The 12345-nt window shown below is 54.0% G+C and overlaps 2 protein-coding genes across 9 annotated transcripts in view; one reads left to right on the top strand and one right to left on the bottom strand.

Moving 5' to 3' along the window:
* Positions 1-3826, top strand: part of IPPK (inositol-pentakisphosphate 2-kinase) — a 48493-nt gene extending 44667 nt beyond the window's left edge. The window contains exons 12-13 of the mRNA XM_003995306.5: positions 475-554; positions 2532-3826. Of these exons, the coding sequence (XP_003995355.1) occupies positions 475-554; positions 2532-2757 (306 nt within the window). The 3' untranslated portion in view covers positions 2758-3826. The remainder of the gene's footprint in view (positions 1-474; positions 555-2531) is intronic.
* The window catches only part of CENPP (centromere protein P), a 230375-nt gene continuing 220673 nt past the window's right edge, over positions 2644-12345 (bottom strand). For 5 of the 8 annotated variants that reach the window (XM_045043496.1, XM_023243190.2, XM_045043497.1 and 2 more), the window contains 4 exons: positions 6110-6189; positions 5135-5226; positions 4679-4827; positions 2644-2781 (listed from right to left, as the gene is read on the bottom strand). In XM_045043496.1, coding sequence (XP_044899431.1) covers positions 4697-4827; positions 5135-5226; positions 6110-6189 — 303 coding nt within the window. In that variant the 3' untranslated portion in view covers positions 2644-2781; positions 4679-4696. Of the gene's footprint in view, positions 2782-3610; positions 4073-4678; positions 4828-5134; positions 5227-5466; positions 5784-6109; positions 6190-12345 lie in introns of those variants that run through there. The other 3 variants (XR_006589079.1, XM_023243192.2, XM_045043494.1) reach the window with 3 other exon arrangements.

Raw genomic sequence — 12345 nt, 5'->3', positions numbered from 1 at the left:
AGTGAGAGAAATTCACAGGGTAACATGAAACTTCAAAGAAAGTGGGAAAACGCCCAGAGTCTACACGGGCCCAGTTCAGAGCCTCCCGGTGTGTCTGACATGCACTCGGGCTGACACAGGGGCTCACGCGTCAGGTCCCGCACGGCACGCCGTGTGGAGCTGGCAGGTCCGGTGGACGAGATTGCGGGCTGCTGGGGGCACGTGTTCAAGCCTGATGTTTAGAGCCACAATGCCATCGTAGGGGAGTTTCCTCGTCCGCAGGCTGGGACAGTGGCATGCCTGCTGTGGGTCACTCGCAGCCCAGCAGCCCTCCATCCCCAGCGTCATTCGCGGGGGACGTCTCCTCAGCGTCATCAACGTGGTCCACGCTTGTGTTTCCATGGCGGGTCCACGTGCCACCTGCAGAGCGGTGCCGGCGGGCAGGGCTGGCCGAGGATCCTCCCGGGCCTGGAGCTCACCTCTCCGTCCCCACAGGTGCAGCAGTACCGGGTGGCCATGACCGCAAAGGACTGCTCCGTCATGATCGCGCTGTCCCCCTGTCTGCAGGATGCCAGGTGAGCCGCCTGCTGCGCGTCCTGTGTGCGCGGGGTCCTGGCAAGGGCCACGTTGGCTGACACACTCCTGTCCCCTAGTTGACACCTTAGTGACTCACCACGGCTTGCTGGCTCCTGCCTGTGCTCTAAGAGCTTGGGGCACAGCTGGAAAGACACTTAGAAAAGCTTAAAAAGACGGTCTTATTAAAGATTATCATGAGTTCCTAAGGATACACTCCAAGGATTTAGAAGCAGCTTGGACCATGGCACACATTCCTTTCTCTCAAAGCCCCAGGTGCCCACTGAGGTCCCCCTAGGTCTCGTTCCTCGCCCTGACCAGCTCCTGATGTGCTGGCCTTCACGGCCCTTCCCGAGCCTGTAAGAACAGCGTGTCCCTGGACATGACTGTCCAGCACCCTCCCTTGCCTTTTTTTTTTTTTCTTTTGAATTCAGGATGAACCTGATAATCTTCTCTTGCTAATTAGATGGCATCTTCAGCATTGATCCCCCGATGCCAAACCCCACGTGGACACGGCGTTTGTGGAATGGCCCCACGTCCTTCTGACACGTGTTCCTGGGTCAAGATGACCTTATCGTTGGCCGCCAGCCACTCATTTTTCTGGCGCTGTTGAACTAAACATTCCCAGGGCTGCTGCTCCCTGGCAGGCACAGAACTGATAGGAAACACCGAGGGATGTCTGTAAGGCATAACTGAAAAACAACAAGGCTGTTCTGTTTAGTCGAGCACCCCTGTGACCCCTGGAGGAACTGCAGTGCCCGTTCACTGGATGGAGCTGGTGGTGGTAGAGGACAGAACCATGTGGATGTCACCCACTGCCCTTCCTGACCGTGCAGGAGTGTGCAGGGTGGGCTGGCTGGCCTGGGCCCTGGCGTACTTCACCAGCTGCCTGACGGACACAGATGGGGCACAGTGCACGTCCTGGGAGCCCTGTGGCGCAGCACAGAAGCATTTCGGCTTTGGGGCTGTGCCCGGTGCTCCTGGGAGTGTGCGGTGGGCACACAGTCAGACTTGGTGCAGGAGCTGCCTCTGGCTGTGCGCCCACCAGCCCGTGCACGGAGCGTTGCCCGTCTTCACGTGCATCACCTTGTCTGTCGGGTGCCGTGAGTGACCTGCTGGAGGCTGGAGACGCGCTGTCCCAGCCCTGCTGCCTAGAACTCAGGCCTCAGAAGCAAGACCTTGACTGCCCTTCGGGAGGGGGTAGCTGAGACCCCGGCAGCTGAGCCAGGGGGTCGATTTCCCTGGAAGAGTGTTTTGGTACAGGAGTTAAGTGGGAGTCTTGCCTTGATTAGTTTCATCCGATCGGGAGTGTGTCCATCGGTCTTCCCCTCTTGGGCAGGACCTTCTGAAATCTGTGTTATGTTTGGGATGATTTCAAATCTAGAAGAGTAGTTAAGTATCAGAGAAACTAGGACTCCTGAGTAGTTTTATGGGGCTAAACTGAGCTCATAGAATACATTTAACCAGTCATTTGGAGGCAAGACAATACCAAGCACTCAGAGCTGAGTGGGATGGGCACACAGCAATCTTAGTACAAAGTTCAGAATTAGCCTCAAAGTGTTTTTTTTTTTTTTTTTAAGTTTATTTTGAGACAAAGTGTGTGCAAGCAGGGCAGAGGAAGAGAGAGAGGGAGACAGAATCTGAAGCAGGGTCCACGCTGTTAGTGCAGAGCATGACATGGGGCTCTAACCCATGAACCGCGAGTTCATGACCTGAGACGAATGAAGGGAAGTCTGCTGTCAGCGTCTTCTCTGTCTGGTTGAGGAAAGGTCAGATCTCCTTTCTGCTTTCCTTCAGGTTGGGAACACGTGGCTCCTTGTTAACCTTCCCTTTCCAGCCTTCGGCTCCACCACCAGGGTTTGGGAACACCCATCCGCGGGCATACACGGAGCGCGTGGGGACGCCCGGAGCTGGGTGCGCGCTGTGAACAGTGTGAGGATTTGGGGTTCGTGGGTCCTAAAGCTCTCTTTCACTTCCAGCTCTGAGCAGAGGCCTGTCGTCACTTCATCGAGATCCAGGTTTGCCTTCTCTGTGTCTGTGCTGGACCTCGACCTAAAGCCCTATGAGAGCATTCCACACCAGTATAAACTGGATGGGAAGATCGTCAACTACTACTCAAAGACTGTACATGCCAAAGACGCGGCCGTGATGTCAGCCAGGTTCAAGGAAAGTGAGGACTGCACGTTAGTTCTGCACAAGGTCTAACCGCCTCCTGTGGTGTCCCTGAAACTTGAACACAGAATGTGAAGGTCAAATGGTAGAGCTACTTTTTGTTGTGTTGGGTGACTTTTGGCTGTGAATGTTTTCGCTTTTTAACCCCTGTTCAGGTGGGGACTGCGTCTGGGTGACCCGGAATGCACGATCACCACCCACGCCGTCCAGGACGAGATGTGCCGGATGTGTGCCCCATTGTGTGCTGTGGCCCCACACCTTCCACCCGGGGTTCGCGTCTAACCTCTGGCATGAGAGCCTCAAGACCCGAGGTTTGGATCTCCTCCCACCAGACTCTAACATAGAAAACTTGAATTGTTGCGTACGTCTTACAGTTTGGACTTGAAAGAAAACATGGATACTACTGGAACTTTCCCAGCTGAGTTACGTGGTCCCTTCTTCTGTGCGAGCCACCAGGTAGCACAGGCTTAGCGGGCTCCCTACTGCAGAGTGGGGGTGGCTGGCATGGATGTGGGTCCTGGGCTGTGTGGACTCGGGGTCTCTGTGGAGGGGCCGCACACACTGCTCTGCACAGGGTCAGCGGGGAGCGCAGGACTCAGGTCGGGGGGTGGATACCACTCAAACTAGCGCTGGCCATTTTTAGCTAAACGATCTGATCTTAACCGTAGGGGACACCAGGCGTTCCTTCCCGCGGGCAGGTGCTGCTGTGGTGCTGGGAGCAGAGCTGCTGCCCGGGGCGGGTGTCCAGGCAGCCGTGCGCCGCGCATGCTGGGTGTTCGGGGCCCTTGCTCGCGTGAGACGAGCCCCTCCTGGCTGGCACCAAGAGGTTCTCATCAGGGTCGCCCCCTGCAGGTGTGCCCGGCTGCTATGAAAACTGTCAGGAATCTTGGCTTCAGTTTTTTATTCTCTGGTAGGTTGTACAGATTATTTATATCACTGTTTTGAGGGACTAATGAAGGCTTATTGTAACATAAGATTATAATAGCAAAACCATGGGATTGTATGAAAATGCTATGTGGAAAATAAGAATATTTTGCTGATTGTAAACTTTCGTGGGGAATTTTGTGATAACTTGAGAATTACAGTTGTTTGAATCAAGCAAGCTCTTCTAGAATTTACTCAGCTTTGTCCTAACACTGACTTCCTCCACCCTCGGAGGTTGAAAAAGATACTCAAGGAACATGTGTCTCACCCTCGTGAGCATATTGGGGGGCGAGGGTTGTGTGGAGGGAAGCATCTGTGGTGGTGGTCTGGCCTGAGGTCTCATCACGGTGTGCAGAGGACCCTGGCTCTGCGAGGAGTGGGCCGGGCAGCCTCTGGGGCCAGTCCTGGCCAAAAGGGCCGGCATCCGCCAAGGGAAAGAGACCGATGAGGCCCTGCCAGGCGGTGTCCACCTCACCGTCCAGTGCGGCCCCTCCCCTGACTTGGCTTCAAGCAGGGTCTCCATTGATTCGAACACCGTCAATGGCCCCCAAGGCCAGTGCCGCCCTGAGGCGACAGGGGTGGGGGTGGGGGTCCTGTGTGGAGCCTCGTGTGAAAACACAGGATGAGATGAAAAGACATTTTGGAGGCTGACCACTTTGTACATGTGAGTGCTGCTCTCCAGGCGGGAAGGCGAGGAGGGCAGTGCGTCACCCTGGGTGTCAGGTGGGGCCCTCGGGACGGCAGGGGTTGGGCTGACCTCCCGGACGCCTCCACCCTCAGCCTTGGTGAGAGCAGGACCAGATGCTCTCTGAATCCGAAGAGGGACACTCACTCCTGCACGGTCTCAAAGGTTAAGCTTATTTTTTCAAGTACACTGTACGTGCTGGATCTTGTATTCAAATAGCCGTGTTTATTTTTCCCTGTCCCGACAGCGTGTTTATGATGGGCGTAACTGCACAGACCATGTGTCCTAAAGGCGTGGCTTCTGTGTGGGAAACAGCAACTGTTTACGTTCAATAAAATCACACACCTGCGTGTTTGCCAGGAACTAGTGGTTTTCCCCCACGCAGAGCGACGTAATCAGGCTCTCTAGAGCGGCTTCAATGCCCAGCACGCCCAGCAGGGCCCGGAAGCCGAGGGGGGCAGTTTCCAGGACTCGGTTCTTGTCCAGCTCCAGGGCTGCGAAGAGAACAGGCTGGCTGAGCAGCTTCATCCAGACGCACCTGCCTTCCCGACCGGGGGCACCGAACGGGGCGATGATGGTCGTGACTGTGCACGAGGCACCGACCTGCATGGCACAGGTGGGGACAGAACAGAGGGCCTTGGGGGAACAGTCCCCCCTCACATGTGCTTTTCGAGTGATTACCGATGAAAACATTTTTTTAACTGATACAAAAAACTTTTGATTCTGGCCATGTAAAGCCAGAGGACGTAAGCAGGACACTGTTGGGCACAGTAAGTCACCAGAACACCACACGGGCCCTACCTTGCTGTGGCACTTTGGTGAGAAGATCCAGCTTCGGCAAAACCTTCCCTTCTTCATCTATTTGTATCCTCCAAATGATTACGAGCTCAAACCTGAAAGAGGTTAAGATCTGTCGCCAAGCGGTTCCCGAAAGCTGGTGGGAAGCGTGAACGGCACGCAGCGCCTGCCACCCTCCCCGAGGATGTGACCCCGGACACGTCTGCCCGCGGAGACGTGTCTGACGTGCTCAGCGAAGAGGAACATGTACCCCAGACCCAGCAAGGTGCTGTTGTGCACCCACGACGTGCTGGTGGTGTGGCCACGTGAGGGACCCACAGGAACTAAAAACCCACCTGTGCAGAACGCAAACGGATAAAGTACTTTGAAACGTGTCAGCAGGGACGGAAAGCTGACTCTACCCTAAGGCCCAGGCATTTCACTTCCAGGTACAGAAGCCTGTGTACTCGAGTGTCTGGGGACACGAAAGGAGCATCAGACATAGTAGAAAAGGACGGGTCACCCAAATGCGCACCACCCAAAGAAGGCAGAAAGACAGCGTTCACCTAATGGAGCAGAACCACCGAAAAGGAATGAACTGCCTGCAGCTACACGCATCGCCAGAAGCCAATTTTGGAAAGGTCGAGGAGCCGCCAAGGCAAGTCTGAGAAACCTACGTAATTACATCATTTTAAGCTTGAAAACAAAACCCCTCAAGGCGCTCCTACACAGGCTGTGAAGGCACGTGGCGAGCAGGGGGCTTCCCGCATGCACACACAGGACCCAGAGGAGTCCTCCCTTCACCCAGCACCTGTGGCCTCCCGGCCTCCCCTCCTGGTCCCCTGCCCCTGGCTGCACACCCAACATGACCCCAGAGACATAGTGAGAGGTCTGTTATGCAGTTCACACTTGTTTCCTCTTATATGTAATCCTCGCGTTTAACAGGAAGCAAGTGGCTGGGTACTGGGGAGGCTGGGCCTGGAGGGCGTCTGCACTTACCCGGGCTGGCGGGGGCTCTGGACCACCATGCAGCTGGAGGCGGCCCCCTCGGGGAGGCGCACAGCTTCTGAGTACTTCTCCTGCAGGACAGCAAGTGGTTAGAGAAGTCAGGTGACTGAACAGGAGCGAGGAGCCCGCGTAAAAGTCTTTAAAGTTGCAGGTGCACCATGACTAATCCAGCACGTGGCCTCACGATGCTATGGCCGAGAGACCAGGGGGCCGAAGGAGTCCACAAAAACCTGCAGCCCTGCTTTACACATGCGTCAGCGTGCAGATGGTTATGTCCTCCTCGTGCGGAACAGGAGCCCGTGACTGCTCTGGAACAGAGCACATGTGAGGAAGGACCAGGTGAGAGTGACCAGACAGAGCCATCACGTGCATGACCTGCCAAGCTGGACACCTTAACGCCAAGGACCCTGGGTTCCTCATCGTTGTTCTAACCGGTTCCTGGCTGCCTGAGGGGACACGCGCAGCAGACCCTGAACCAAGACGAGACTCCCACCTTTCCTTTTTGTGTCTCCCACATGCTCTGACTGTATCTGCTCTGCTCTCGTCTCCTGCTGGCTGGAGTTTGAGTTCTGTCCACGTGCAGTCGGGAACCCTCTTGGCTGGTCCTCCGAGACCCCCTCTGGGTCCTCAGACCTGGCCTGTGGCATCATGGCCACCGTACTCCTGCCTTCTCTGCTCACTGGCGCCTATTCTAGATCTTTCCATTGCCACAGGGCCCCCATGTGCCTACACCATCAACCCCTCAGTGTTAGGATGGTGAACAGCTTCATCCCAGTTTCACGAGTTTGCCTGCTCTGGCTATGCTGCCTCCCTAGGCCCTCTGCTCAGGGGTGGCCCCTCCAACTTCCTGTTCTCTCGAACAGGGTAGCTTGAAAAGGCCAGCCAGCCATGCTCTGGGATGTCCCTCACAACTCAGCAAGGTGATGCCTGCCCTGACAATCCGTGTTGTGCCCTACAGCTTTAGTGTCTGGCCCTAAAAGCCCATCACATGGAGGCCCCTGCCATGGTGGATGTTCCTACTCCGTCCATCGTCAAGCTCACTGTTCAGTGCTCTTGCACACCCGTGTGCCCGGAGTCACGGGCAGACGGCTCCTGCATAGCATGGAGCCCTGGGCTTTCCCAGAGAGTTCGGTGTCGGTCTCCCCCAGGACCTGTGTCTGGCCGCTCTGGGTTCCGAGCTCTGAGAGGTCAGAAGGGGAGCCCTGCCATGTCCCACACCAAGCCACCATGGCTAGCCCTGAGCCTCATGGGACACTTGGGGGCAGGGCTGGTGGTGTGGGTGGCAGAACCCGGGATTTCCGAGGACAGGACTGTGCCAAGTCGGCTCCACAGAAGGAGGTCTTGTAGGGACAAAGACGTGGTACAGCTTCTCCAGGACCAGCCCCAATACCAGCGAGCCTGTTGCCAGTGAGTGAGGCCACTGCTCCCAGACCCGTGTGGGAAAGATGCCGACAGAGCAAGAACACGTCCAAACACCAAGCTGTTCTGACCAAATGCTGGGCTGGGCCTGGTTTAAGCTTACAGACAGTTTCTAATTTCAGTGAAACTGTGTTTCTGAGAAAGTGTATACCAAAGTGTTTTAAATGGAAAGTGCTGGTTGCTTTTTAAACCTCAAGCTCTTCTGAATTAATAACAGCTGTAGGGGGCACGTGAGCACGAGGCCGGGCCTGCTCCAGCGTGGGGCCCCCGGGGTGGCTGACCTCTCAACCTGGCCAGGCCTTCTCAAAAGCAAAAGGTTGACATGCTGACATTAGGAAGAGGCCAGGCGTTCAGATTTCTGGAGAGCTTCTGCTGGTTGTGAGGGGAGTTTCCTTGTACAAGAGGGAATAACGTGGCCCGTTTATCAGCTTCTTGCACTTGCCTGGTGACCTGAGACACTCTGGGCACGAGCACATGCAGGAGAGGAGACAGGGCGGGCGGCCCGGAGCGCAGAGCCTGCATGCCTCCGCTGGTGCCCAGAGACCCGGGGGGCGGGCGGTGTCACCGACAGGGGTGAAGACAGACAAGTCATGAAATGTGCCGAGCTCTAGATGTGAGTCGGCACATTTCAACAGTGTCTGGTGTCTGACTTGAGGTTTGTGCTTTCATGGTGTCTGGGAAGGCCGGGAACAGCTCTGCACATGTGGGGCCTGTCGGCCTTCACAAGCTCGTCCCAGGAGGGGGGTTCAAAATGGTGTTTATTCAGCTGCTTGCCACATGCCTGGGGTTTGTGGTACAGAAACAGTGGCCAGGGGCGTGCTGGCAATTTGGTTCAGACCCTGTCACACCTGAGACTCGCTTTGCTGTTGAAAAGGCTGCTGGTCCAAAGGGAACAGAATTTTTAACAGAGCTTCAGAGAAAACCAGCCTCTCATTACATGTCTGTGATGCCAGCCCAGCGCGGAAGGGGAATGACCAAGGCGCCCCTGCCTGCCTCCCAGTTACACGAATGGAAAACCTTGAGTTCTGTGTTTAAGTATACCTGAGGGTCCACGAATATGTTAGTTCTTCTTGACTTTAATATTTTCCCAAAGATCGCCTAGCTGATTCAATTTTTTTAAATTGATAACAAATTCACATAACATTTACTCCTTTAAAGTGTATATAATTCAGGGGCTTTTAGTATATTAACAAGGTTTTACAACATCACCGCTAACTTCAGAACGTCTTCATTACCCCATAAAGACACTCTGTACCGTTAGCTACCACCCCTGCATCCCCTCAGTAGTCCCTGTGCAGCGGTAAGCCAACACTGTCTCCAGATATCTCGTACAAATGAGATCACTCAAGATGTGGTCTTTTGTCACTGGCGTTTTTCAGGGAGGATGTTTCCAAGGCCCGCCCACGTGGCACTCATCACTCCTTTACACTGCAGAATAACCCCCGCCGTACGGACGGACCGATTGTATTCATCCATTCATCTGCCAATGAGCACTTGGGTGCTTTTTACTTTTTGGCTACTGGAAATAATGCTGCTGTGAACGCTGGTGTGTGGTTTTTGTGGCACGTGTTTTTGTTTCTCTTGGCTAGGTATCTAGGAGTGGAGCTGCCCAACTGTTCTCCACAGGGGCTGCACCGTTTTAAGGGTCCTACCTGTGGTGTCTGAGGGTCCCGATTTCTCCATCTCCTTGCTGACAACACTTGTTACCACCCGCCCTCCCTTTAGAAACCATTCTCACCCTCCTGGTGGGTGTGAGGTGGTAGGTCACTGGTTTCGATTTGCGTTTCCTCATGGCCAAGGACAGTGATCATTGATCCTCGATCATTTGTATACCTTCTTTGGAGAAATGTCTGTTCAGATCCTTTGCCTATTTTTTAAACTGGGGTGTTTTTCTTATTATTGAGTTATAATAGCTCTTTATGTAGTCTAGGTACAAATCACTTATCAGATACGTGGATTTTTTCCCATTCTGTGGATTGTCTTTTTACTTCCTTAACGGTGTCAACCTGCATGAAGTTTTTAATTCTGATAAAGTCCAATTTATTTATTTTTGTTCTTTTTTTGCTTGTGCTCTGGTGTTATAGCTAAGAAATCATTGTTTAGCCCAAGGTTACAGAGATTTACACCTATGTTTATTTCTAAGAGTTTTAGATTTTTAGTTTTTAAAATTAGGCCTTTGATCCATTTGAGTTAATGTTTGTATGTGGTGTGAGGCAGGGGTCCAACTTCACTGTTTTGCCTGTGAATATCCCGCATCATTGTTGAAAAGACTGTTCCTTCTCCATTTAACTGTCTTGGATCTAGTCACATTTTAATAACATCTTGTATTTTGAAGACAGCCTGGACCAGTGAGGTTTCACTGAGGGACAAAATGCATCCCAAAGTTTTTAAGAGATGGTGCCAGGACAATTGAACGTACACAAGTAGAAAAATGAGCCCCCATGCTTATGTCTTACACAAAAGTAGACCAGAGATCTAAATGCAATAGCTAAAACTATAAAACTTATGAAAAACAGAAAATCTTTTTTTGTTGTTGTTTGAGAGAGAGTACGCAAACATAAGCAAGGGAGGAGCAGAGAGAAGGGGAGACAGAGGATCAGAAGCAGGCTCTGCACTGACGGCACAGAGCCTGAGATCACGACCTGGGCCGAAGTTGGACACTTAACCAGACTGAGCCACCCAGGCGCCCCAAATAGAAGGTATCTGTAGTCCTTGGCTAGCCAAAGATTTCTCAGATACAAAAGAAAAAGGATCTGTAAAAGAAGAATAAGCTGGGTAAATGATAAGTTGGCTTTGTCAGAATTAGAAATCATCGCTCTTAAAAAGGCCAGCCTCAGACTATATGTAAAGAACACCTACAACTCATTAATGAGAAGGCAACCTAATTTGTAGAACGGTGAAAGGATTTAAAGATACTTAACCAAAAAAGAGATGTGGAAGGCAAAAGGTACCGTCACTAGTCATTAGGGAAATGCAAATTAAAGTCACAGTGAGACACCACCTTGCACCTGCCAGAACAGTTAATTTAACAAAGACTAACCACAAGTTTTGGTGGAGATGTGCAGCAAGTAGAACATCACCCACTGCTGGTGGGGAGCGAAGTCTGGAGACGTCCTGAGGAGTTAGACGCACATGTACCATGTGATCCAGCAATCCCACTCCTCTAAGTATTTACCCACGAGAAACGAAAACATGTCCAGAGAATCAGAGCCCCAGACTGGAAACAGTGAGTGATCCTTTCACCGCATAAATGAGGCCTGTTTCCCCCGCAGCGGAGGCCGAAACCACCCGCGCAGTCCGTACAACGGAACAACGCTCAGCAGCAGTGCTATCCACACACCAGCACGGACAAACCTCAGAAGCAATATGCTGAGTTAAAGAAGGCAGACACAGAAGGCCACATTTATGAGTCTAGGGAAGGAGAGAACAGAGCAGGAGTCACGGGGTGGGGCTGGGGAGAGGGGACGGTCTGCAGAGGCACCCATCAGAACTCAGCCAAGTCTACGGCTAGAACGGTGCCAGCTTCTTTCTGCAAGGGTCATTCCTCTACTCTCGAGACCTGGCAGCTTCGTCCCCTCAGGTGAAGGGTATTCTCTGTAAAGGCCTACTTGGTGCCACACAGTGTTCCAGAAGTGGGGGTCCAGGGGTGAGCCCCATGGAGAGATGCGTGTGGTCGCGGGGGACTGGCAGGTGGTCAGGGGGCCTCCTAAAGCCGGTGACACTTGGGTTCACACCTGAATGATGGGAAGATGGGGGGTAGCACAGGGTCCGCCCACACAGGATCGAGCTGGCTTGTCCAGGCCCCAAAAAGCAGCAGCGGTAACGCGGAGAAGGGTGCAGGTGTAGCTGGGAGGTGGGCAGGGCCAGGAGACAGAGTCAGGGTGGCTGGGGCAGTGGGCCCTGTACCAGATTCTGGTGGGTGAAGAAGAGTCCAAGGTGGGGGGAAGTGAGACAAAGGCACAGGCAGGCCCTTCCAGAGGCCTCGGTGCCAGGAGAAGCAGGGTATGGGCAGGAGAGGGCAGTGAGGGGGTGTGTGGACTTAAAACCTGGAGGCTGGCCCCCGGCACAGATTCACGCCTTCATCAGGTCACACGCTTGGCAACATCTCTCCCCAGCCCCGATCCTCCAGCTCCGCTCCCGGAGCTCATCCTGTCCTGGAGAACAGCCCCCCACCTGGTCTCTGTGTGGCCTCTTGCATTCTGCAAAAGTCTCCTTCAGGGCGAGAGCTCCCCACTGCGTGTGAGGCCCCGGACTCCCCCAGTCCACGGACTGTTTCCCTTCCGTGGGGAAGCATTTTTGTCCTCTGACACAGCACGCAAACTCAAGGAGCTGGGAGGAGAGCCCACCCACTGCCGCTCTAGGTGGGGGCGTGGGTGGGGGCTCTGTGACAGCTGATCTCCTGGGTCCTGGGAGGGACTTGTGCGGCTCAGAGGGCCACTGGCGGGAACCACACTGGGTATCTGTGGCACAGCTCGCACGCACACATTCGGAGGCAAGTGTCCCAATTGTTCTGAACGTCAGAAGGCTCAGAAACGCCTATGACATCTGCACATGGAACAGTCGGCTCTCATGTGAAAGGGACCCTGACGGATACCAGGTCCTCCGGGCCTGATGTGGGTGCAGGTGCCGTACACGTTTTGTCTGTGATCACAGATGTCACACGGGCTTGGTTCTGGGGGCTCCGGGACCCTCTGTCACCCCCCCCCCCCGCAAGCTCAGCCACAGTGACACTTGGCATTTCTCCACGTGGGGCCACCCTCCCACGTTACCGACTAGCAGATGCGTGTCAAGTGTCCTGGCTCCCACTG

The sequence above is a fragment of the Felis catus genome, chromosome D4 (assembly GCF_018350175.1).
Source record: "Felis catus isolate Fca126 chromosome D4, F.catus_Fca126_mat1.0, whole genome shotgun sequence".
Taxonomy (NCBI): Eukaryota; Metazoa; Chordata; class Mammalia; order Carnivora; family Felidae; genus Felis; species Felis catus.
Note: the sequence above shows the minus strand (reverse complement) of the source record. Positions and strands in the feature narration are given on the sequence as shown.